A 25,500-nucleotide genomic window follows, 5' to 3' on the forward strand; every position below is an offset into this window, starting at 1 on the left:
TACACAAACCACTGTCAATATGTTTAGGGAGACAGAATTGATGGAAAATAAAGGTTTTTCTTCCCTATAACTTAGACAAGGAAAAGCAAGACAGTGGGCACATGAGCCTTATCTATCACCCACAGAAGTCAGTGGGATTCATGTATATATCCACAGACAAAGCACAATGAACAAAGGGAGCAAAAAGCCAAAACGGTTTCTACAAAAAAACCAAAGCAGACTTCAAGAATGGTGTCAGTGGGCCAGAGAAGAAGCTCCTGGCTTCAGCTGCCCCAGCCTCCTGTGTATTTATTACCTGTGCACTGCAGTGCAGGCAGACAGGAACCACAAAAGGCACTGAAATGACAGCCCGTGGACAGAAATCACCTGGGTACGGGCACATGCTCTAACAGCCTCATTCCACAGCGCCCTGGGGTGCTGGCTGCAGGGATGGCATGAGAAGGCCAAGGAGAGGAGAGCTGTCCCCACTGCTCTGGGCACTGACCAGGGCTGGGACATGGCTGGCTGCCTTCCACCTCATCCTCCTGCGGCCACCTTGAGGCAGGCAACTGCCCAAACCCAAAGCGCTACTCGAGTTTATAAAAATAACCTAATTCTATTTTCCAATGTTAAACAGTCTTACCCAACCCTTTATTACAAGATTGGTAACATAAGATGTGAAGCCTTTCACTGCCATGAAACCAAGCATTCAGTTAGTTGCAGTATGGCCAGGTCAGCAGTTTAAAAAATCTGATCTTTCACACACAAGAGACCTGTGAGAACTTTTTAAAACCTTAAAATTTAGCACTGAGCACCATGGCTCTTCAATACAAACTGCCAAGACTTCTTTTGTTAATAAAAGGCAGTCGATTTTTAAATGCAAAACATTTTGATGAAAGTTTTCCCAGCTACCCAATAGTTTATGTATTTTAAGCATTTTATAGTTAGTTTCTAGGTCTTACTAATACAGGTTGACACTACTCACACAGAGGGGAAAAGAAATCCAACAACAAAAACTGTAGAGAATTGCACTAGTTGTCAATTTTAGAAATTAAACATTAACATTCTGAATTATGTACATTAGCTATGTAAGCATTTAAATAGCAGCTATTTGAGGCATGAAAAAAGTATGCTTCAGATTTAGTTTAAAAGCTGTATCTGGTAATATCAGTACCTTGTAATGAGAACTGGTTACAGCTGAAGTCTGAATAACATAAAAACTTTGCAAAGAAAACTTCATGTTTTAAATAAAGGTTTATTGCTTTCTGATTTAATCAGTAAAAAATCAGTAATTTTAAATAATTTCCTGGCTATGTTAACTCTGGTCTCCCCTTTCACAGACAAGGCTCCACACACAGGCCAGAAGACTGAACAGAAATGGAAATATTTATGCAGTATTGGAAAGAGCAGCATCACCTGAAGTCTAAAAACCTCCTTTCCTCAATACACTGGTTGTGTGAATGGAGAATTTGTAGTCTAACACATACATAGTACACTCATTTATAAAAATATGTATTTTTTTAATTTCACTGAAGATCTCAATTCGCAGTAAAGATGGATTCTCAAACTCAGAACTTCACAAAAACTCTTGCAATATCAAACTGCAGTTCTCCATTAGTCTGCAGTTCAATTATCTCTGCAATTCTCAGCCCTGCCCACACAATGCAAGTTGTGTTTGACAGGGAGGAACCAGTCAGTGGCAAACTCCACACATACAGGGTCCAGCCAGCTCTGAGGTCTGCTAAATGTTCCATGTGCGGGAATAAATCTCACGGTCATTTAACAGATTACAGTGTCTTGAAAGTTAAATGACTGGGTCAAAAAACAGCAGCTAAATGTTCTGATTTAATATCTTGATGGGGTTTAATTTAATACTGTAACGATGTTTCAGCAAAGCATCACAAAAGAAACCACAGACTAGAACTTGAAACTTCAAGCGGCACACTCAGGAGATGAGCAGCATGACTATGAGCATACACCAATTGTATTTAAACCATTCTAACATTTACTTTGTCACATACCATCTCAAAAATAGAATTGATTACGGTTATGGAATATAGACAAAAACCTAAGAATTTCAACAAAACCTTTAGGTCCCTTCCAAGTGGAAAAGATTCACAACACGTTAGCAAGATACACATATAAGCCAAGAGAAATCTCCACACTGTTCGGACGAGACTCCTCTTGAAAAAATAAACTTCACAATTCAAACTTTTAAACTACATATTTCTAATTCTCCTCCCTCTAAGACTGGCCCCCCGTAAAAACAAAAAAACCCAACCCTCACATATGGTACGTGTTAGCAGTAAATAAATCAATGAAGCAGCAATGTGCCTATATTTCCATTTAGTGCTTTAAAAACCCAACCAACTCCCAAAGGGATAGCTGTTCATCCCTGTGCCGAGTGCCAAGGCACACAGCTACGTGGACACAGGCTCTTGAATGAAACAGCTTCCCTGTTCCTGGGAGGGGTTCTGTGGTTAACAAAAACAGCAAAAATGTTGTCTTTGCTTACAAAAAATGCATGTCCCAATTTACTGTTACACACTGCATTTCATGGGCTCCAAGTTCAGCAGACAGGATTAAAGTCATCCCCGTAACAAGTCAAAGCCTCAAGTCTGAAGCATTTCAAGCAAATCCATCAAAACGCTCAAAAGCTTAAAACTTTACATAAAATCTTCCTCCCTGAAAGCCAGTGCTAATGCAGAACCAGACTTTTTAATCAGGCGTTAGGGATTAGACTCTCACTTAAAGTATTTGCAGACAACTGCTTAAAGCACAAGGCAGCAAGGGAGAACTTAAGGAACCTTGATACAAAATGAATCAGTCTGAATCCCATTTTTAGTGGAAGATGGCAGGAGGAGTCCAGCAGGTACGAAACGATTTAGTAAGACCAGAACAGGGAATATGAAACTTTGCAAAGAGTAAGAAACAAGTTCCAATGGCTGGATATACAGCAAGAAAAATTACTTCAATCACAGCAGTAGTACCAGTAACACACGGCACTGGTACTGAGGGACGCCGTTTTACTTTACAAATGAGAAAAAAGGAACAGCAGGTTCCAGGTTAATACAAGTCAGGATAAAAGAGGAGATGAGAACTCAGCATTCTGCTTCTGCAATCAGCCAGCTAGAAAACACCATTTTCAATCTACATATCTTTCAGTCCATTAATAAATCTTACTTGTACAAATTCCTTACACCTCATTTCTCCATATAGACAAAACCAGATCTGCAGAAGCAGCAAATTGCACAACGCTGACATGGTCGTACAGCTTTGCTCAGTTGTTCCAATTCTAGCTACAGGAATAAAAACTGCTTTCTTGTATGCCAATTCTAGTTATAGTGGTTATAAATTTGCTAAACACAGGTATGCAGACTGGTGGCAAATAAAGGCAAACCTAAACTGCCAGATTTTTCACTGACGTAGATGACAGAACCTGGCAAAGGGATTTCTCAAAAGGTTTCAGGACCATTTAAATCCCAGTAGTACCACCAATGTCAGAAATATTTGAATCTATCCACCAAAACAACTATTAACTTGGTTACGAAAGCACAGCCCTTGTGAGGGACCCACCACTGACAAACGCTCTGTTCTTACATTCCCTTCACAGCTGAGCAGAGACACTCGGTGAGACAAAAGGTGCTCCTAATCGAAACACACTACCAGGAAGAGAGAGAGCAACAACACAACCAATATAGTCATATATCTCCAAAATACTCTCCCAGCCGCCAGAAAAACCACAGCTCACATCCCAGCTTTATCAGACAGACAGGCCAATCTCCATATCCCTTTAATTCTTGTTATCACTGGGGAAAAGAAAGAGTATTTGTTTCCTAAAACTAATTTCACAGATCATTTGAACACTCACTAAGGTCTTCATAAAGTCTAGCTGTTAAGTTCTCTGGTTATCAGATCAGTATGTAAATGGAGAAGAATTCCACACATATTGCCAAGCAGGGCAGTTTTGGAAAACTGCATAAAGTTTGCGGATGCTTTGTAACATAGCTTAAAATATCAGTAGGATGTTCAAAAGCTTTTGCTTCCCTCCAAGGGGCAGGGGGAAGGTGCACCATTTTCAACAGCGGGTACAGGGACCCACAATGTATGTATTTCACAGGGGACAGGATACTAGTTGTCAGAAATAAGACCTGCAGATCTAACAAAGACTAGTATAAATGCTATATACCCACAAGCGCCACATTTGGTAAGTGCACCTCAAGGCAGAGCACTGCTGAGACATGTCACTGGTGCTGGCTCCCTTTCCAGCAAAACTGCATGCCTGCGTGACTTATTCCAAGTCAGCCACAGCAGTGGGGCAAGGCAGCCCCCTGGGTGACCAAACAGCCCTCTCCAGGCCTTTGATGGCCCTCTGGCTCCAAAAGAGGCAGCTGGAGGCACTGTCTTCCTGAGAAAGGCCCTACAGTGTTTACCTATCAGTCATGTTTTCTTCTGCCGTTATGAGTAAGGAGAAGACTTCCTTCTGAGCACACAAAGGCAGCCCCTGGGAAGTTGAGGTGGTGGCAGTGCAAGCACCTCCAACTCCAGGGTTTCTCATCAAGGTGTTTGTAAGGTTGAACACAGCTACAGTCTCATGCAGATCTAACAAATAAAGAGGACTCTACACTGGCACCTCTGGTGTCCAGCTCACCAGCAGTAGCTGGCGATACCACCGCTGCTCAAGGTGGCAGCCACATGTGTCACCACAGTCACACCTGGACTTTGTGCAGTGCAGAAACCCACTGCACAGGATGGACTCACAACTCTTGGTTGTGTTTGTCCGTGTCAGATTGCCCTTCTGAATCCTGCATCATAGCTGGGAACTGTCAGTTTGCAGATGGGTACGAAACAAAATCGCTTTCAAAGGACTTCAGGGATTACAGAGACATATTTCATCAATAACCCAATTTAACTTCACTGACAGAAACTGCATTTAGACAAACCCTTGAAGGCAATGTGCTTTAACTACAGTATATTTTTAGAACACATTAACTTACACGTGTTCTACTTCACATCTTATCTGATCAGAGACGTCTAGACATGGCCTTGGACAATCACTGTGTAATGTGACCCTAAAAATACTGGTAGAAAAAAAAACAACTTTACACATTAAGCTAATTTCATGCATCCTTTCAGCCACAGAATGACTCCAAAAGTTAATTTTTAAGCAAATTCATTTCAAAGGAATGTCTGAATTAATTATTAATTTTTTACATTTACATGAACAAGTCAAACACCCGAATTTTATGCATGATATACCTTACTGAAAATAGTTCTGAAGAGATATAGGGCTAACTTACTTTCTCCCCCCTGCTTTGACTGCTAAATGCCCCAAGGAAAAGAGCTTTATTTATAAAGCGTACAGCAACCTCTTCCAGTTAAGAAGGAATATCTTCAAGTACGGGAAGCACTGTACAAGTCTACTTGTCCCAGTGTGTCTCAAGTGAAAACACAGTTCACTTACTGGCATTGCAGATACAGACACGCCACGTGATAAAAGCAGTTTCATGGCACAGATGTAACAAAACAAGCACCATCAAGAAGCCAGCAAACACTGTACCAGAAATCACAAAACTAGATAAAAATATGTCCCCTGCCCTGGAGAGCTTTACAATCTGTTCAGACAGATGTAACAGTAAGGTAAGACAAATGATCAGGATGTGAAGACAAGGCAACAAAGTTGTCAACCTACAGCGATCAGATAAATATTTCAATACTTAAACCACCATGTTGTTTAAATTTCCTTTACAGTAAATGTGGAACTAGCTACTAGGACTCAAAGTCCAAAACCAGAGAAGCTGTGGCCGTGCCATCCCTGGCAGTGTTCAAGGCCAGGTTGGAAGGGGCTTGGAGCAACCTGGTCTAGTGGAAGGTGTCCCTGCCTGTGGCAGGGGGATTGGAATTGGATGAGCTGTAAGGTCCTTTCCAACCCAAACCATTCTGTGATTCTATGATATAGTCCAAAAATCTTTTATCATATTAGTATCAAGGATGTTCCCTAGTAAACACAGTACCTCATAATCACTGACTTGAAGCCATGAATATGTAGCTACTTCCCCACGTCAAATTTAAGTTCATATCATTTCTAAATGTACTTTACATACACAGCAAAACAGAAACCATAAATTAATTGCTTTCTCTCCCTCTCTTCAGGGTTGGAAACTTCCAGCACTCCCCACAATTTCCAGGGATAAATACATATTAATATAATAACTATTATTTCTACAAGTTGTATTAGTTAATACTGAAAAGCTATTTCAAAAAGAAAAAACTTCGCACTCTAGAGATGCTTCCTATATAACTTGTTTTCCAGACCACATTTGCATTGTGGATGTCCCAAGGGAACTTAATTGCCTGATTCATCAACTAAAGGAGATACAGATCACTTTAGGAGTCTGAATAAAGGCAATATATACCAAGGAAGGACACAAGCATGTGTGCATACGTGAACTTCAAGGTTTTTACACTACAATAGTGTTAACTCACATTTCTTTTTATTAAGAGACTTTATTAACATCTAGCCTTTACAAAGTAGCACTGTTTGAGACCTTAGCCAACACAGAAACAAGTTACTAAGCAACTAAGAATTAAGTTCCAAATATGTAAACGTGGCATTCTACTCTACATAGCTTTCGATCTTATAAAAAGATCTACTTGCTTAAACTTACCCACTAGAGATCAAGCTATGATAAATGAAACCTGTCCAATTGAAAAAACACAACAAACCACACAACAGAAAACCCACCACACACAGATACACTCCCAGGGCTTACAATGCACGGATGGTATCCAAAACAGATGTCACAGAACAGAAAGCCAAAGTAAAAAGGTTCCTTCCCTTTGCAGCTGCCGACATGGTCAGTGATAAAATCAAAGCTCAGGTCAATCAGAATTGCTATTTCAGCCTGACCTACATTTTTCCTAGTTAAATCAGACTGAGAAACAAGAGACATTTGGCAACTCCCTGGTTTTGTTTCAGGTCAGGAGGCTGCCGGGAAGCACTGGCCCCACCACACTCCAGAGCTCCGCCTTCAAAGCCCAAGTTGAATTGTCAGTTTTCCTCCAAACAGCTTTTGTATTTAGGAAAGGCTTTGCAGTCAAGAACTCTCAAATGCAAATATACAGACAGAAGCTCTAAAATAGCTTCCCCACTCCTATGCTCATTCCCTGGGTTTTAGCTGGCCATTGTCAGCAACAAGTCACTACGGTTAGATGCAAGAAGTGCTTCATGAAGTCCAGCTAACTTCAGAAAAAGATGGTTTCTTTTGCTAGGTGATAAGTTGTCTGCTTCGCACTAGTTTTAAATCCAACATAAGGAGTTCTCAAACCTTCCCAGATTGGTGTACATATAGAGATCTTTGCACATAAAATATTACAGCCATACCTGTCATTTAATAAATCTTTGACAATTTTCACATCTCCCTTTGGAACATGCCTTAGAACACACAAGTCCAGTGAGGTACAAGTACACATACCTGCTCCACACCCTTTGTGACAGGCATCTTGACTCCTGAACCAACTTCCCTGTCTTCAGCATGCTCATTTTCCCAAGGCAGTTTGTTTTTTCCTTTATATGCACTCAAGACTTTTCTTGAACATGCTACTTGATTGGCACCCGCACTATGAGAACTGGAGTGCTGCAGAGCATCAACCCTTGCCTCATACCCGCAGTAGCTGTGTGCGCTCTGAGTCCTGTCACACATCAAGAGCCAGTCTGTATCTGCTCCTGGGGGTAAACAGGACCCTCTGTTATGACAAGACGATGGCAAGGGCACAGCATACTCTACAAACCCTTGGTCAACAAGCTTTGGCAAAATCTTCCTGGCCAGCCTAGCCTGCACCGCATGCATCAACCCATCCCCATTGTCCTCCAGTTCCACGGCATCCACTGCCTTGAAGAGAAGTGTAGTTTTGCCTGGACCCATGGCAGACGCCAGCACAGCGAAGGCTTCCATGGCAGCATGCCTGACCCTGTGCTTGTTGTCTACCAGTGCTGGGGCGAGCTCAAATGCCAGCTTGGCCAGGTCCAGCTCCTCACTAGGGTAAGTGAGGAGGGCCACAATGCACATGTTGACCACCTCCTCACGGACTTTGGAGTTCTTGTGCTGCCGGTACTCCTGCTGCAGCAGCAAGTCCAGCACCTGCTGAGGACCCGCTGCCTTCATGAGCCACCGGAGCAGGCGGTTGTAACCCTGCCGGATGGCCAGCTTGCTGTCCCCTAGGACTTTAGTAGCAGCAGAGAACAGAGGTATCAGGAAGGCCTTGACCTGGTTGTCCAGGCGCAGAGCCAGCAGATAGATCACCTCCAATGCTCCGAGCACCACCTTGAAGTTGAAGTCGCCGAGGAGAGTGCAGAGAAGGCTGATGAACCCCAGGATGCTGGGGGCAGGCATGGAAGTCACCGCGGCCTGGCCAGCACCCTCAACCACCCTCTTCAGCTCCTCCACAGCTTGCGTACGGTTCCTGTAGTCCTCCTGGTCCAGCAGGCGAGCGTGCAGCTCCGGCGTCAACAGCCCCAACTCGAGGCCGGTGCCGCCGGGATGAGCGGGGGGCAGCGGCGCCGCGTCCTCACCGACCGGCCGCTGACTGCCGGCGGGTAGCAGAGGCTCAACTCCGGGCTCTTCCTCCCGCCGCCCGGCGGACGCGGGGCCACCCAGCTGCGGGGCCAGCTCACCGGCACCGCGGCAGGCGCTGGGCGGGCGGGGGAGGCAGCTGCTCCCGCGGCGCCGCTCGCGTAGGGCTTTTCCACACAGCACCGGCCGCAGCCCCCACGGCAGCTCCACGGCAGCGGCAGCGTTCCCCTCGCCCGCCGCCCGCCCGGCGCGCTCAGGGCCGAGTCTTGGCGGGATCCCAGGGTCTGGGGGCTCCTCCATGGCGCGGGCGCGCGGCAACAGCATGAGGGCCGCGGCCATGCGCGGCACAGGACTGAGCCGTCCCAGCAACGCCGCACGCTACAGCGCTGCCGTCGCTAAGAGCCGGCCCGCACCGCGCCCGCGCGGCACCGACCACGGCGCAGCGGGCGGGGGGAAGGAGGAGGGTTCGCACACTCCTCGCCGCAGCCACACCCCCATCCCGCCGCCGGCGCCGCGGAAAGAGTGCGCGCCGCTGCAGAAGCCGGGAGCCGTGGAGAGCGGCGGCCGGTGACAGGCTGCGCCGCCTGGCGCTAGTGTAGCGGAACCGCCACCCCCCCCCTCCGCGGCGTGAGCAGTGGCACCGCCCGTGCCTGTGGGGTTGTGGGTGCGCGGAACTTCCCCGCCGCTGACTGGCAGAGAGCGCGGGGCGGTAGCGTCCGGAAGTGACGTGTGCTGCCGCCGGTGCTACCGTACGAGCGGAGGCGAGCGAGGCGGCGGCGATCGCGGGCCGGGCGTCACTGCGGCCTGCGCCCCTTCCACCCGCAGGTGAGCTCGGCCCCGCTCCGGAGCGGGCCCTGCGGAGCAGCGGATCCGGCTCCGCTCGGCTCGGCCGGAGCTGCCGCGGCGCCGGTAGCGTTCCCGCACCTGTTCGCAGTGCGGCGGCGAGTGCTGTTTACCCAGTCGGTGTGTGGAGCGCGGGCGGGAGGGAGCGCCTGCAGGTATTGGGAGGGGGAAGCAGCCGCCGCCTGCCCTGGGAAGACGCTTGTACAAGCATAACGGCGGCGGGAGGGTGACGGCTCCGTCTCGGAGCTGTCGGCGGGGTGGCTGGTGCACAGCCGCTGGGTGGCCCCGTCCTGCCGGCATCCTAGAGGGGCGGGGGGAGACGCGCTGCTGGCTGTTGGAGCCGTGTGCTCCTCCGGCCGGCGCTCCACCGCTGCTCTGCATTCCGCTCTCCCGTGAAACGGGCTGGCGCCGGAGCTTGGGCACGAGGGTGAAACGCAGTGGCGTGGGGAGCACGGAGTGTCATAAGCAAACCAGTTTTCCCTTGCACGTTATATTTTGCTCCTTTTTTTGGCATGTAGTAGGTGGTTTTTTGTGCTGTGTCTGATGTTTAGAACCCAAGTTAGCTCTGTACTTTGGGCGGGTGCTCCTGAGGTTTTAAGCTCTGCTGTAACAAACCCAGACTGGCCCCAGCCATTCTGTAGCCTAAATAAGGAACTGGCGAGCACTTAAACACTACCTTGGAATAGAAAAGCGCCTGGAGCTCTTCCTGCTGTTTTCACATAAAGAAAATGCTGTGTTCTGCATCTCTTACCAGGCATCATCACATACTGTGGTTTTTAGAGGAGTGAAAACCTTCAGTAAGCGAGCTTGGGTGTTTACATTTCTGGTTAACATTTTAGTGTCCAATAACTCTTTCCCTGCTACTCAGATAACTTTTACCTGCAGAGTGTGAACAGGATCTGATAGTCCACTGCTGAGGGGTAACCACTTGGTTTGTGTGGTGAGCAGACATTGTTGGACTAGCATATGTTCTCCGGGGCTGGTTAATGTTCCAGCCTTCTGATTTCTTGTTCAGCAGTAAAATAAATGCATGCAAATGAGGTGTGGGTGAGCATTACCATTCAGGAGGTGCACATCAGTCAGCATCTCTATCAAGTTGGTACAAAAAGTTTTATTTCTGTGGAATAACTTAAGTGTCATTATGTATAACTGTTCTGACGGGCTTTGGCATCTGAACTGTAACCGTTCCTTTTTCCTTCCATGTGGTGTTACCTTGTGTTTTATGATTTCTGTGTATATGTACAATCAAGTTATGAACTGAGCGCGAACACAGAAGGAAAACAAAGTGGTTTAGCTTTTGAACAGCTCCTCCTTCCCCCCCTCTGTGCCCTCTCATACAGTTTGTGCTGCATACTGTCCTGGGTTCATCTGTAACAGTTACTTGAGTTACTGGCTGGGCTTAAACCGTGACACATATATGTTGTTATATGGAAAATGTTATTGTATGGAACCTTGCTTTATGAAGATACGCTTTAAATACTTTTAGATATGTTTGGGTTTTTTTTTTTTTCCAGTGTAGAGTTGTAACAGGAGAGGGCTGAGCTTGGTTATCTTCTAATGGGTAAGAAGTTTTCTATCCCTAGCTGTAAGCCTTTGCTTCTTTGTCAGTGCTGTTATGTTCTGTATTTAAATGTTGGCAACTAATTTTATTCTTTCGGATTAAGCACTTTGTAAGTAGACTCACTGCAAATTAGATGTCAGTTAAGGAGCTATAAAAGTGATGAACGCATTATTAAGATAAAAGTAGTGAGATCTTGAAGTGTAGTCATTTAGCAAATCAAAATTAAATCAGGTTTTCAGTTCAGAAATTGAATGGTTGCAGTGTTCTCTGTAGAACAATAGTTATATTTCCTCGTGGTCCAGGATCCTGACACATCCAATACCCTCCACCCTCTCACTGCTATTAATTCAGTCAGAATAAAGACCTGCTGCTCCAACAGGTAGTGGTGGGCAGCACCATTTGAATTTTAATGATGCTGAAATTAGAGCAGGTATCCTTAGTGCCTGCTCTAAGTGCCTTCAAGTGTCATGATGCAAACTAAAACTCTTTGAAAGAAGAGTTTGTGGGTTTTGTGGAGCTGTAGGTAGGAATGAGAATCCTTCTCTCTGCCCTTACTAGTGATGTTGGGAAGCACGGGTAGCTGCTGGTGCTGTGAGGACATGGAAATAGTGGCAGCATTTCTGTCAGCTCAGCATGTCTATCTGGGACTCACGCGGTTGCTCTCCCAGGGAAGCACCTCCTCACTAGCTCCCACTCCGTGTCTCTTGATGTTGGAGGTAGGCCTAGCTCCTATTCTTCATCATAGCCATTGAACCGTAGCGTGGTTGGGTTGGGAGAGACCCTAAAGATTATGTAGTTCCAGCACCCCTCCCGCCACAGGCAGGGACACCTTCCACTAGACCAGGTTGCTCCAAGCCCCATCCAACCTGGCCTTGAACACTGCCAGGGATGGGGCAGCCACAGCTTCTCTGGGCACCCTGTGCCAGAGCTTCACCGCCCTCAGAGTCTTCCCCAGGTCTGACCTCTACAGAGGTGAGGGCATGTCCACTAGGGATTTCCTGTCACAGTGGAAGCGCCTCAATGAGGTGAGGCAAGGATCTCCTTCTCCTGTGCTCATCCTGTTCAGAGTGCAGTAACCTCTGTTTCAGCACCCCTTTCCCTGCAGCACAGGGCCCCACTGGCTCTGTGGGTCTTTTTTGCCTCTTTGTGCAGAGGGAGGGATTCTCCTGTCCCGGCTAGGGAATGGGGCCCTGCTGACTGGTAGGCTCTGCCCGCACCACGAGTTGCAGGGGAAGCGCAGCAGGGCTTAGCTGCACCGCAGAAGCACTGAGTAGGCTTCAAGGCAAGTAACACAAAGTAGTTAGAGAACTTTTAAAACTTTGTCTTAAGTAAGCCAGTTCTATTCTTCATTTGTCTCTATTTTTATTTGTCACTGTTCAGTTCTCTCAAATATCTGATATAGAATCCTGTCATGTCTTCAAAGCTTCATATAATATACATTTTATTCCAGAATAAAAAAATAAAAAAATGGTGCTTGTTTTGCTGGTTTTTAAGTCAAAGATGAATATAGCATGCACTATTAATAAACGTTTGATTGTCCTGGATTTAACTTGCATGAAAAAGCGTAGCACATAAGGAGTGGAAAAGTAAATTGGGAAGTAATAAACGCAATTAAGATAAAAGCAAAACTGGAAAATATTTTTTAAATGTTATGTGTGGCATGTCTAAGTAACATGACTAATGAAACTGTTGAAATGAAGCCCTGAGTAATGCCTTAAAAATTCTGTTTGTCACAGATGGACCAGTCGTCTCCAACCTACATGCTTGCCAACTTAACCCACTTGCATTCGGAACAGCTTCTGCAAGGCTTGAACCTCCTTCGCCAGCATCACGAGCTCTGTGACATTATCCTTAGAGTTGGCGATGTCAAGATCCATGCCCACAAAGTGGTGCTTGCCAGCATCAGTCCATACTTCAAAGCCATGTTCACTGGGAACCTTTCTGAGAAGGAGAACTCGGAGGTGGAGTTCCAGTGCATCGATGAGGCGGCGCTGCAGGCCATCGTGGAGTATGCCTACACAGGAACCGTGTTTATCTCGCAAGACACTGTAGAGTCACTTCTCCCAGCTGCGAATCTTCTCCAGATCAAACTGGTAGTGAAGGAGTGCTGTGCGTTTCTTGAAAGCCAGCTTGATCCTGGCAATTGCATTGGGATTTCTCGTTTTGCAGAGACCTATGGCTGCCACGACCTCTATTTGGCTGCTAACAAGTACATTTGTCAAAACTTTGAAGATGTTTGCCAGACAGAAGAATTTTTTGAGCTTACTCATTCTGAATTGGATGAAATAGTTTCCAATGACTGCTTGAATGTTGTGACAGAAGAAACTGTTTTTTATGCACTAGAGTCCTGGATCAAATATGATGTGCAAGAGCGACAGAAATACTTGGCACAGCTGCTACATTGCGTTCGGTTGCCGCTGCTGAGCGTGAAGTTTCTTACGAGGTTATACGAAGCAAACCATCTCATTCGCGATGACCATACTTGTAAACACCTGCTCAATGAGGCCCTAAAATATCACTTTATGCCTGAACACAGACTTTCCCACCAGACTATGCTGATGACACGACCCCGCTGTGCTCCTAAAGTTCTTTGTGCTGTAGGAGGAAAAGCTGGACTGTTTGCCTGTTTGGAAAGGTAAGTAATAGTCAAGTCGTTGCATTGAATTCAAAATGCATTTTGATTTAATGAGTAGTCTTCGAAATTGCAGGGTTTTGTTTGTGCCAACGGAAATAGCTATAAAATCTTACCATTTCTGTTGATGAGAAAATTTGGTTAATAAAAGTGGTTAATAAAAAGTTTGTATGTTACTGCTTTGTCCTTTCAGGTCTTTTCATTTTATGTATTTTTTGCCTGATCTATTATTTTTCCAGACAATAAAATCTTAAAATTAAGCCTAATATATGACAAATATGCTTCCTTGATAACTCAAAGTCCTTGGAATTAAGATAGACTTAATCAGAGAAGAGTGAAGAGATAATTCTTAGCAATGACATGTTCTTGATCATAATGTCATCATGACTTCAAGCTCTGTTGCTGAGTAGGTATCCATATCCAGCAGGCTGAGAGAGCTGGGGTTGTCCAGCTCGGAGAAGAGAAGGCTCGAGGGAGATCTTAGAGCAGCTTCCAGTGCTTAAATGGGCCATCAAGAAACCTGGAGAGGGACTTTTTCGAGGGTGTGTAGAGATAGGACAAGGGGAAATGGCTTTGAACTGGCAGAGGGGAGATCTAGATTAGATGTTAGAAAGAAGTTCTTCCCTGTGAAGGTGGTGAAACACTGGCACAGGTTGCCCAGAGGAGCTGTGGCTGCCCCATTCCTGACGGTGTTCAAGGCCAGGTTGGACAGGGCTTGGAACAACGTGGTTTAGTGGAAGGTGTTCCTGCTTGTGGCATGGGGGTTGGAACTGGATGGTCTTAAAGGTCCCTTCCAACACAAACCATTCTATGAAATACAGTCCATGGAATAATCTTAAGACTGTGCTCCTTGATGCTCATTTGCACTTCACAAAGCTTCAGGAGGTTAGGTTTGCTCACATAATCTTTGTTTTTCTATTTCAGTGTTGAAATGTATTTTCCCCAGAATGACTCCTGGATAGGCCTGGCACCTCTTAGCATTCCCCGCTATGAATTTGGAATATGTGTCCTAGACCAGAAAATATATGTTGTAGGAGGGATTGCAACCCATGTGTGTCAAGGCATCAGTTACCGAAAGCACGAGAATTCAGTGGAGTGCTGGGACCCCGATACGAACACTTGGACATCTCTTGAAAGGATGTTTGAGAGCCGGAGTACTCTGGGAGTGGTGGTTCTGGCAGGAGAGCTCTATGCCTTAGGTGGCTATGATGGGCAGTCTTATTTACGAACTGTAGAGAAATACATCCCTAAAGTGAAGGAATGGCAGCTAGTGGCCCCAATGAACAAAACAAGAAGTTGTTTTGCTGCAGCTGTCTTGGACGGAATGATATATGCTATTGGTGGTTATGGTCCTGCCCATATGAACAGGTACGTACTTTTGATGTGTGTAGCTCAAGGTCATAAGCTGGAAATCGGCAAAACTCCCTGTTAAGCTTGTGTTTGGCAGCCAGTTAAAGATTATTCTAAAATAGATTGGTAATCCACAGTGGGCCTCATTAATCCTTGTTCCGCGGCATCAGTCTAATAATTCAACTGGGAAATTTTTAACTTACCTTTACATGTTCCAGCTCAGAGCATGTGTGTTTGGGGCTTGTTTTTTGGGATATTTTTAATCCTTAAGAAGGGAAAATGGTAAAGACAAAGACATATATATGTATTACTAAGCAAGGTGGTACAAGACACCTGACCTTGTAGATACTCAAGCTGGTTAACTCGGCAGATTGGTATTGAGAGAGCGTATTTGCTCAGACCTCAAGGTAGTGCACTTGTAACAGTGTGGTGATGCTGCACCTTGGTTACTGAGCTCTCAGGAGAGGGCTTGCTTAGCACCGTACTAGTGCTGTGTGAATCCTTGTATCTCAAGCCTGCAAAACACTAGGATGCTGGTTAGCTTTAACATTGAAAACACTGATTGGAAACAAAGAGAGGCTTAATATACACAAAATAAATATGTACCTCAGATGGAATCTTAAAGTAATCTTAATAGTAAAGAACAGGGGCATTTAGTTGTTCAAAGAAATCGTTTGTCCTCTCTTTATTAAAATAGGAACAAACCAGCCATTAGTCCCTCCAGGAGGCAACCTAATAAACTACAAGTCTAAGTAACCGAATGAAGAATGAAAATTAAAATCTTGCTTACAGGAAGGGATACACTGATTGTTTAACAGTGTAGTGTAACATCATGGCACTAGTCATTAATTGTACTTACTTTTCATACTTGATACATTTTTATCTAAAACAGTTTGTGAAGCAAAGGATTGGTTTCCAAATAGGAAAGTGTAGCTAAGTATTTTTATCTAGAAAATGCAAACAATGTTTTTAAATCACTGAAATACAAAACAGCATTAAGTTAAACTCAGTTGTGACAGGGTTTTATGAAACTTAGTGGCTTATATATAAGTATACTTTTTTCTTATATTTTAGATTATGAGCTGTAATAGCAATTGAAATAATTAACAGACCAACAAACCATGTCTATAAGTTTTCTATTGACTCTAGGATTCCTTCGCATTGGCATTTGACCTGGAATAATGAAGCTGCAGTGTTGTCCCCTGTGGTCACTCTTAGCTCTGTACTGCCTTTGTACCGTACAGAATATTGGGTTTAGGAGTAGCTTAAAGCAGAGTCGGTGCCAGAGTAGAGCAGGTTCCGGGAGTTGCTGTGGGACCTGTGGATGCTCGCTTCACTGCAGCCCTACTTCACAGACTGTAACAAAAGGAAGATAATCAAGACCTCACTCTTGCCCAAAGCGGTCCCCAAAACTTGAATGCTTAATGTGTGCACAGGCCTTTGGAAGGTAAACTCGGTAACTGCCTTTCAGGAAATGTAAGATTTAGCACTGGAGCAATGGGAAATGTCTTTATCAAGCTGGTACCTTTAAAGGGAAAGCTCTTAACTTTAAAATTCTGCAGTAGTCTCAGTCAGAAAGTAATTGCCAGCAGCTCCTGGAGAGGAATCTGGTATTTTATTATTTGCCTTTTTAAAATTAGTTTACTTTTTACTGAATAATTTTGGTTTAATTATTCAAGAGTGCTGTGTAATTAAGCACCTTTTCCCCAACTACTCTGTAGTGCTGCTGATTTTGTCGTCCCCTTTTTTCTGCCCCACTTGTGCTACTGCAGCTACACTTTGGCGAGGGAATGGCTACACGCTATGAGAATGTTAATGACTGACCGTTTGTATAGCTCCAGTGATTAAAAAAAGTAATAACGATGATTGTAATTAATTTCCATTTTATCCTGAAGGTCTCTTCTATCCTTAGTATTTTGATCAGCAGCCTCTTTACTGCTTTTCCTGGGGAATATGCTCTCCACGGTTTTTTTTCCCTCTCTGTTATTTTCAGGCAAGCCTAAAGGAAGTTTTTGATTCAGTATGTTACCCAAATAGATACACTTCAGATCTGCATTGTGTTCAGTTTTTCATGAGTTGCCTTTTTTTTTTTTTTTTTTAAATAGCAGCAGTCATCCTTGAAAGAGCTTTCAGTTCTGAGGCCAGCTTTGAAGCATCTTGCTTTGTTTCCATACATAACCTGCAGATCAGGGTAGTGGCATGAGGACATCGGAGAAGCGGCTGAACTGCAGTTGCTGTGTTGGGATGAAATATGTTAAAACTACTTTCTAGCAGCACTCTTTTGAGAACCTCCAGCAGCATGTGTTGCCAAAGGACTCTAGGATGCAGTTGATGCTTCTGAGGTCGTAACACTGGCTTTGGTGTCTTGTCTGCTATCACTGGGTAGTACAAAGCAACTATGTCACAGAATTTTCCATCAGCTAAAGCGTTTTTTGTTGTGTTGCAAAATTCCTGTGTGTGGTAATACTGGTTGCCAGAACTAGATGTACCTCTGACAAATGCTGATTTCTTGTGGAGTGAAATTGCAATGTCACTAAAATCCAAGCCTCACAAGTTGTTTTGTTTGTGTTTGCAGCATGGAGCGTTATGATCCGAGTAAAAACTCATGGGAGACAGTAGCTTCAATGGCTGATAAACGAATAAACTTTGGTGTTGGTGTCATGCTGGGCTTCATTTTTGTAGTAGGGGGACACAATGGTGTGTCTCACTTATCAAGCATTGAGAGATATGATCCTCATCAAAATCAGTGGACTGTATGTCGACCCATGAAGGAACCCAGAACAGGTAGGGACATACAAAATTCTCAGCAGTTAACTCGGGTATTCTTTTATAAATAAGCTGCCGTTTGACCTGATAGAAGCTGCAATAAAGTTGCAATGACTTGTCTGCAGAGCATTGCACTTCCTTCTATGAGTGAAAATAATTTAATTGGCTCTGTGAAAGAATATTTCATAGAATCATAGAATCCTGGGTTGGAAGGGACCTCAAGGATCATCTGTTCCAACATTTCTAGGCAAAGCATGACTAGAAATGCTGGGACATCTAGTCTAAGTCTAGTCTAAAGCATCTTAGACTAGATGTCCCACCACCCTGTCCAGCTGAATCTTAAGTTTCCAGTGTTGAGGAATCCCTCACGTCCATGGAGAGATTATTCCAATGGCCGATTGTTCTCACTGTGAAAAACTTTCTTCTTGTGTCCAGTCAGAATCTCCCCAGGTCTAACTGGTGCCAGTCACCCCTCAGCTTTCCCATAGGACTTCTTATGAGAAGGGGGACTCTCCATCTTCTTTGTAGCCACCCTTTAAATACTGGAACATGGTGATCAGGTCTTCCCTGAGCTGCCTTTTCTGTAGGCTGAACAGACCCAGTTCTCTCAGCCCTTCCTCACACGGCTTCCCAGTCCTTGGATCATCTTTGTGGCCCTTCTCTAGACCTCTGCAGCCTGTCCACATCTTTTATTTCTCTATTTTTAATTACAGTCCAGTTTATTAATACTGAGCTGTAACAAAAATAATCTGAAGTAATATTTCTACTCTATTTTCTACTTCTTCATTGATTTTTGAGTGAGTTCCAGCTATTCTGTGGTTGCTGTTCTATTGTATTTTATTTTGCATTGAGACTCAGTAGTGCATCCTTTCTTCTGTGTTTCTGACAAGGAGTATTGGGACAGAAGAGCATTGCTTTGCCACAGGGAAGGGTGCGAGAACAGTAAAAAATGAGTGTAAGACCTGAACAGGGAGGGACTCCTCATTTAACGCCCGTTTTCTTTAAAAGAGAGTCTGTGGGAACTTGTCTATTCAGCCTTCAGGGAGAGGGGAGAGGCTGGTTCCAGTTAGGAACAAAAATACTACTTATTTCCACTTGTGAAATGGTGATGATGTGAAATTTGAGACTTGGTGATGATTCAGTCTTTTTTTCTTTTCTTTCCAATAGGAGTTGGCGCAGCTGTAATCGATAACTACCTTTATGTAGTTGGAGGTCATTCAGGCTCATCGTACCTGAACACTGTACAGAAGTACGATCCCATCTCAGATACCTGGCTGGACTCTGCTGGGATGATGTACTGTCGATGCAATTTTGGTTTGACTGCACTTTGATGTAAAGCAGGACTTTACAGGCCCGATGCAAAGATTGAGCTTAATCTGCTTGAAAAGAAACCCTGTTGGTGGAGACCATAAGCTGCATTTTCTGAAGCTGGAAAATTGGAATAATGTGATGTTGGGATTGAAAGGAGGAAGGATTTATTTTCTTCCGGCAATTGGCCTTTGTTACATTAGTAACACGGGCAGGAGAAGCGAAAAGCGTATTTACCAGCTGGGTTTAGATAGCATCCTATTAATGGCAGTGAATTTTAGAGAGTACTGTACATGCCTGGGATACGGTTAGAAGACTTACTGTATATCTAACCCTTTCACTTTCTAGAGCTCTTCTCTCTTCCTCCTGCCTACTATGAAATACGAAGTTTACTGTGCTTGGGGTGAAAGATGCGTGAATGTGTTGTACGGCTGGACACTTCGCTGATAGTTGTCCGGTTGTGTCTTCATATTAAGAAAATGCCAGTGCTTCATAATTTTTTTTATGAACAGTAACTAAAGGGCTGCCTTGTTTCTGTATCTCAAGGTTTGTAAATAATAAATGCCATAGTATGTTGCCTGTACACTCTCCTTTGTCACCTGCTTACTGGTAGGAGGGCCGGGATGATAGCTAGTAACTACTTAGAGATTTACAAGGCAAATCTATTGCCTCTTAACAAAATTTGTGGATCTGAGGAAGAGAAATCGCATTTTTAACTTTCCCTTATATTTTGTTTTTGTGGATAAATGAGTGCTAGATTAAATGACTTAATCTTGCAAGCCCGCTGCGTGTTTTCAGCTGTCATGCAAGGAAAAATGACAACAGTAATGCCACAGCAGCATTCATAGCATGATATAAAATAAATACTCAAAAGCGAATCCGTCCCATCCTTCTCCCAAGCGCACTTGTGTCCATACTCCGTACAACTTCTTTTTTTGAAAGAATGTATGATTGCTTTCTCAGAGTGTTCAGACCTAAAAATGGTGCTAAATGTAGGGCATAATGATAAGGCTGTTACTGATTTTTAGTGCAGTATGCATAAAGCATGATTGTTTTGATTGTTCTAGTGTTTTTGTTTGTTATTTGCTCGATACATTCGTGCCTATGAAAACTGTCAAGAATAACACAATGCACAGCATGAGCTCGTTTGTTACATTGTTTTTGTATTTTGTTTTTACAGAAGTCCTAAGTTTATTGTTTCTATACTCACAAGTACATAAATAGGGAGTGAATAGTGAGATCCTGTCTCGGGTTCTTCAGACAGCCTTGCCTCTAACACAAGTTGCAGTGAGTGAATAGAGTTGCTCATCCCAACCGTCTCCCCTGTGTAACGGAGCACTGAAGTTCTGTTCCAGTGACTAACCAGAATCTCAAGAGATAGAACTTTCTGGTAGCTCTAAACCTAGTGAAAACTTGGGCAGATAACTAGAAAGCAATGCTGCGGGTCATAACCATTAATTAAAGTAGATGAGTGAATAAATATTAGCTAATTTAAAATGTTCTGGTTTGTCTTCTGATTTTAACTAGGAATCATGGTTATCTTGAATTTCTATTTTGATGTCTGTGTGTTGCCAGGCCTGGTACTGAAGAATTTTTCTGCCTCCAGAGTTATTTTCTCCTTGTTTTAATGTTTTACATTAATGTTTGTTTCCCCTTGTTTTTCAAGCCCATATAGTATTATTTTTGAAGGTGCAATAATGTTTGAAATAGTTGCTTTAAAAGCCATTTCTTTTTAAGTATGCGAAGTGGAGGAGTTTGAGTGTACTTGATTTATTTTGAGTTCCTGCAAAGCAAATTGCAGCCAGGCAAACAGTGGTGTTCCTTGTTCTTCCATACACTAATGTTCAGATTTTAAACGGTCAAGGAGGCGAGGGTGTTTTCACCATAAGACATTATTCATAGATAACAGGTGTTTCCACAGGTGTTAAAATCCTGCATGTATTCTTCAAATTTGGTAGAATCAAGCAGGACTTTAGAAGGTAATAAAGGTAACAATAAATAAAGGTAACAATTCCAGCATTTTCAATGCAGTTTGTTTGACCCACTAAGGATTCTAGTTTCATAGCAATAATAGCATAATTATTCCGGTGAATCTGTTGATAGAACACAAGTAGCTACGTGGTTGTACATGGCATGTTTGTGTGTGGGAAGGAGAAAGAAGGGGAGGCAGGTTTGGGATTGGGGGTTAATGTAGATATTTGAGCCCATTCAGAGATTGCCTTCTCATTCTGTTCAGGCGAATGCACAAGCTGGATGTTTTTGTGTGCTGTTTCACTTCTCGGTCTGTTTCTCAGAGATGCCATTGGTTATCATCTTTTCCAATATACACCGGAGGTAAGGATGCTTAAACTAATATTTAAACAAGCAAAATTCATTACGTAAGAGAGAAGTTTATGCCTTTTACAAATAGGAGGCTTTCCAGGCAGTTCGTTATATACTGAACTCTTTAAGAGTTTGACAATACTAGAATTCCATGAATGAAGATGCTCACAAACCTGTTCTGATTAGAAATACTAGTAAACACTGTTTTCAGTTAGTAGAAAGTGGTGCAAGGTATAGAAATGGTTCTGACTTCAAAAAAAAATCCGTAGGTCAGGGTGGTGGTTATTCACTTTTTATATCAACATCTTTCATTGATAGAAGTCAAAGCACTTAAAACTGTAAAATGTTTTATTCACTTTACCTAGGCAGTGGCAATGTTAAATCGGAGCATAGAGATGGACCCCAGATTGTGTAATGTGGCATTGCTAAATTTAAGGTAGCAGCATAAAGCATTTTTTTAGTAGACAAGCTTGGTATGAAGAATGGGAAAAATGCCTAATGAAATACACTGAATATTAGGTGACCTGTTTAGCTAGTGTATCAGCTATGGGATTGTGTCACTTAAAATCATGCCATCTTCGTTTTCTGTTCTGGGTGCTTGTTGTCCTGTTCACTGAAGTGCTTGGTTGTGGGAAGATCAGACACAACAGTCAGTTTAAATCTGCATTTAAAGAATAATACTCTCATTGTAATGTCTGTCTTGCAGTTTAAGAATTAAGGACCTTCAAGTAAGATGTCATATAACTGCAAATTATCATCCAGTTCTATTTCTTAGTCACTCAAAATTATCTGTAAAGCACTTAAAAGTGGGTATGAGTTTGTATGTGTACGTACAGTTCCTGAATTTCTGCTTTTTTCCTTTTTAGGGATACTCATCTGTAAGCTTCTTGACAGTCTCTCCTACTAGCAATGCTTCTCTTTCAGAAAGTCTAGTTGGAATTTCTAGAGGGCCAAATGTGTCCAGTACGCATGACAGTTAACTTTTCTTTTTTCTGGGAGATAGCGTGTTGCTTTTGTCAATTTGCCATCTGTAAGTCCCCATTCACTATATGAAACAATGCAAAATGTCCAATCTTGCCTTAAATTCTTGATATTGAACTGAAACGCAAAGAACTGGATGATAATTCCTATTTTTTTGCCTTATGCGCTGTGCTGTATTTTAAACCCAAGGAGAACTATTATTTTTAGCAGGATTTAATAATTGTACAGAGAATACCAAATTGTACTTGGGCTTGACCAGAGTGCTTTGGTTGAGAGTATAAAATGATGTATGTAGTTTTGTGTACGTAGAGTGTTTTTACGTGTACATCTTTTCTAGCAGCGATGTTCTGGTTTTGTTATTGTTTACAGAAGTGGCATTTGAGTTTGACAGGAAAATAACTGTAACCTGCATTCTCGGTCTTTATTAGTGTTCTCAATGTGTTTGCTCTTGTGATAATGCTCTGTAAGTATTGTTGTAAGTATTTCATTGAATGTAAAACAGTTTAGTAAATAAACCTGGGGGAAAACTTATTTTTACACCTCTGTTGGATGGTGAATATGAATACACTGTAGCTTTTGTCTTCCCACACCGCAGAAGGGGTTTGCAGCTGAATAACTTTACTGTTAGACAACCCTTCACATCTGCGTTTTAGGTGGGGGTTTCACTTTGGGTGGCGGTTTATAGGAAGTAACAACAGACACTCCGCTGTGTCTCCGTTAGTCAAATGAAAATTTAAGGTTTGGCAATTCTGCAGTGATATTATTTTTTTTTTTTTGTGGCCTTAATCTAAATACAGGAAAAAAATTACTGATTTTTTTTTTTTTTTTTTTTTTTTTTTTTTTTTTTGGCCATAGTTAAGAGCAGAGGTGAGTATGTTGAACTCACTTTCTTGCCCAAGTGAGAATTCAGCTTGTGGTTGCTGCTGTAGGAGATGCCATTTACCCCTGGTACTCACAGGTATTCAACAATACCATCCATAAAACACAAGTAGTCCTGTAACCTGTGAATTCTGGCTGTAAAATGCTGCCTTTTATAGTCTTAGTCATGCTGAAGCTGGCGGAAAAGGGAAATACTCAAATTATTTTCTTGGGGGGAGGGTGGTGGTGGTGGTGGTGGAATTTGCTACGTTAATAAAAGACTTTCAGGTAATATCCATCCAGGACTTAACTTTAGCTTTCCCGAAGTTTAAAGGTTGCTATTACACATTGATGTAGCAGGTACTTCATTTGACAGATAGACCGGGTGAGGTGAGGATTTTTTCCAATTTATTTTAGCATAAAGTTACCCCTTTTAAAAATGTGATTGTGTCAAAAATACCAGCGCCTTGCATGGTATTCGGCTTCAAACCACATAGGCAGTACAACATAAAATGGCTGTAGTCCTTTTTCTTTGGGTCCCAAGCATACTTAATACACAGACCTTAATGTTAGGAATGATCAGGAACATAATGGTAAAAGGAACATAATTTAGGGGGGGTTAGCTGTCTAATATTAACTAAAAATGGGGGAAAAAAACCCAACTTGTGCTTTGGTAAATATAACTTAGAAAAAAGATATTTCTAAGCCCACCGTAGGTGAATGCAGTAAACATTAATTTGGGAAGCTGCAGTGCAGTGCTATTCTTTATTGAAGAGCAAGGCACCTTCTAATAAAAGTTGGAAAATAAAAAGTCAGAAGGATAGCATCGTCATCCAGTGCAGGCATCTGCTCTCACCAGCAAGTCATCCCTGAACGCAGCTCTCACAGAGACCTGTCATCTTGTGACTGACATGCAAGAGGCAGGCCCTGCCACTGCCTCCTCTCTGGAGCTGATACACACTGGGTGAAGATATGTGTTACAGCTGGTGACCAAGGGGCAGCGGTGGCTGGGGAGGGTGGAAGGGAAGAACTTTGGTTTCAAAACCTAGTTTTTCAAATAGGTAGAACAGTGATTAACTAGAAGGGAAATAGCCTTTGCCCTTTGATTCTCTAGAGGAGAGAAAAAAAGCCCACACTTTTTTTTTCCACTCTCTTGCAGAGGCATACAGCGGGTTGCATTCTTAGGTGGTGCTATTAGCAATTCAAGTCCTGTGCATTTTGAAGTAGAAAAATGATATTGCTTTTGGTGATGTTACTTGAGAGCTAGAGCTGAGTGCATGCTTGAGTGCTTTATTTAATTGGAGACAAAATTCAAATACCAATAGCTTTGAGCTGCAAATTTGGGTACGTATTTTAGTCCTAAAACCTCCAGGCTGTGCAGTGCTTGTTTGATCCATTATAAAAGTTGTGATTCAACAGGTACGTCTTTCTGATGTGGACCTGGGTTTACTGTGCAGAATCCCTTTGTCCTTGTTGAAGAATGCAGAGAGAAGAGATCACATTATGTGTTATTAATAGGTACATTCCTGTGTATGCTAAACTAAATGCAATAGTCTGTACCTGCCTGTGGGAAACAGTAGCAGTCAAACGCAGAAGAAATCCCCTGCTGAAGACAAAACCAGTTCAGGAAAGAGCCTGGGTAACAGCCTGATCTGCTCCTCTGCCCATGGGAGCAATTGCAGCTCTTTATTGTTAGTGAGCAGAGAGTGGGGGATGTGAGTGTCGCTGAGCAGCCGCCTCCAGTACTGCCTAGGAGAAGGGAAAAAAGGGAAAAAGAAAACTCTCTGCCCAGGTTGCTGCTGTTAGACCAAATAAGCCCACTGATGCTGAGAGCATCCCTGGGGGTGGGTAAGGGGTTGGGGATCCTCCTGCCTAATCTGGGAGAGCCCCAGCACCGTCAGGGAAATTTGTCATCAAGCAAAACATAACTGGATTGTTGAGTTTCCTGTAGATGGGAAGCATCAGCTTGGCTGCTCCTTGAAATAAGCTGTATATTGATGACCTTTCCTGTGATGGCTGCCAGGATTGCCAGCACTGTGGGATGAGCAGGACTGCTGGAGAGGGGGAAAAGGGAAGGGATGAGCTGCGTGAGTGCCCTCCCTCTGGGAATGATGCAGCCCTGCAAAGAAAGCCAGCCCAGGCTATTTCCCCTGTGTGATCATCATAAACCATGTTTTGTCAGCTTCCAATAAAAAGCTTTCAGTAACATGGAGCTATGTTTGGATGCCCTATTCCTTTTGGAGGTGCCTGTGGTGTTTTGTTGCAGAGAAAGGAATGGGAGCACATAGCTCAGCCCCCAACCCCTTCCCCACACCTGGGCTGCATGG

The 25,500-nt window shown here is 43.5% G+C and overlaps 2 protein-coding genes across 6 annotated transcripts in view; one reads left to right on the forward strand and one right to left on the reverse strand.

Moving 5' to 3' along the window:
• Positions 1–8,968, reverse strand: part of TOGARAM1 (TOG array regulator of axonemal microtubules 1) — a 36,873-nt gene extending 27,905 nt beyond the window's left edge. For both annotated transcript variants that reach the window (XM_030484939.1, XM_030484940.2), the window contains exon 1: positions 7,455–8,968. In XM_030484939.1, the coding sequence (XP_030340799.1) occupies positions 7,455–8,891 (1,437 nt within the window). In that variant the 5' untranslated portion in view covers positions 8,892–8,968. The remainder of the gene's footprint in view (positions 1–7,454) is intronic.
• Positions 8,969–9,233: 265 nt separating this feature from the next.
• On the forward strand, positions 9,234–22,846 carry KLHL28 (kelch like family member 28). Of its 4 annotated transcripts, none has more exons than XM_030484955.2 (5): positions 9,234–9,377; positions 12,693–13,591; positions 14,513–14,956; positions 17,514–17,722; positions 18,872–21,007. In XM_030484955.2, the coding sequence occupies exons 2-5, from the start codon at positions 12,693–12,695 to the stop codon at positions 19,033–19,035; spliced, it is 1,716 nt and encodes a 571-aa protein (XP_030340815.1). In that variant the 5' UTR covers positions 9,234–9,377; the 3' UTR covers positions 19,036–21,007. The 4 variants fall into 4 exon arrangements, with proteins under 4 accessions (XP_030340815.1, XP_030340816.1, XP_030340817.1 ...); XM_030484956.2 differs by lacking the exon at positions 9,234–9,377 and adding an exon at positions 9,387–9,550; XM_030484957.2 differs by lacking the exon at positions 9,234–9,377 and adding an exon at positions 10,789–10,956.
• The last annotated feature ends 2,654 nt before the right edge of the window (positions 22,847–25,500 follow it).

Source organism: Strigops habroptila, chromosome 4, assembly GCF_004027225.2.
Source record: "Strigops habroptila isolate Jane chromosome 4, bStrHab1.2.pri, whole genome shotgun sequence".
In the NCBI taxonomy this organism is placed as follows: domain Eukaryota; kingdom Metazoa; phylum Chordata; class Aves; order Psittaciformes; family Psittacidae; genus Strigops; species Strigops habroptila.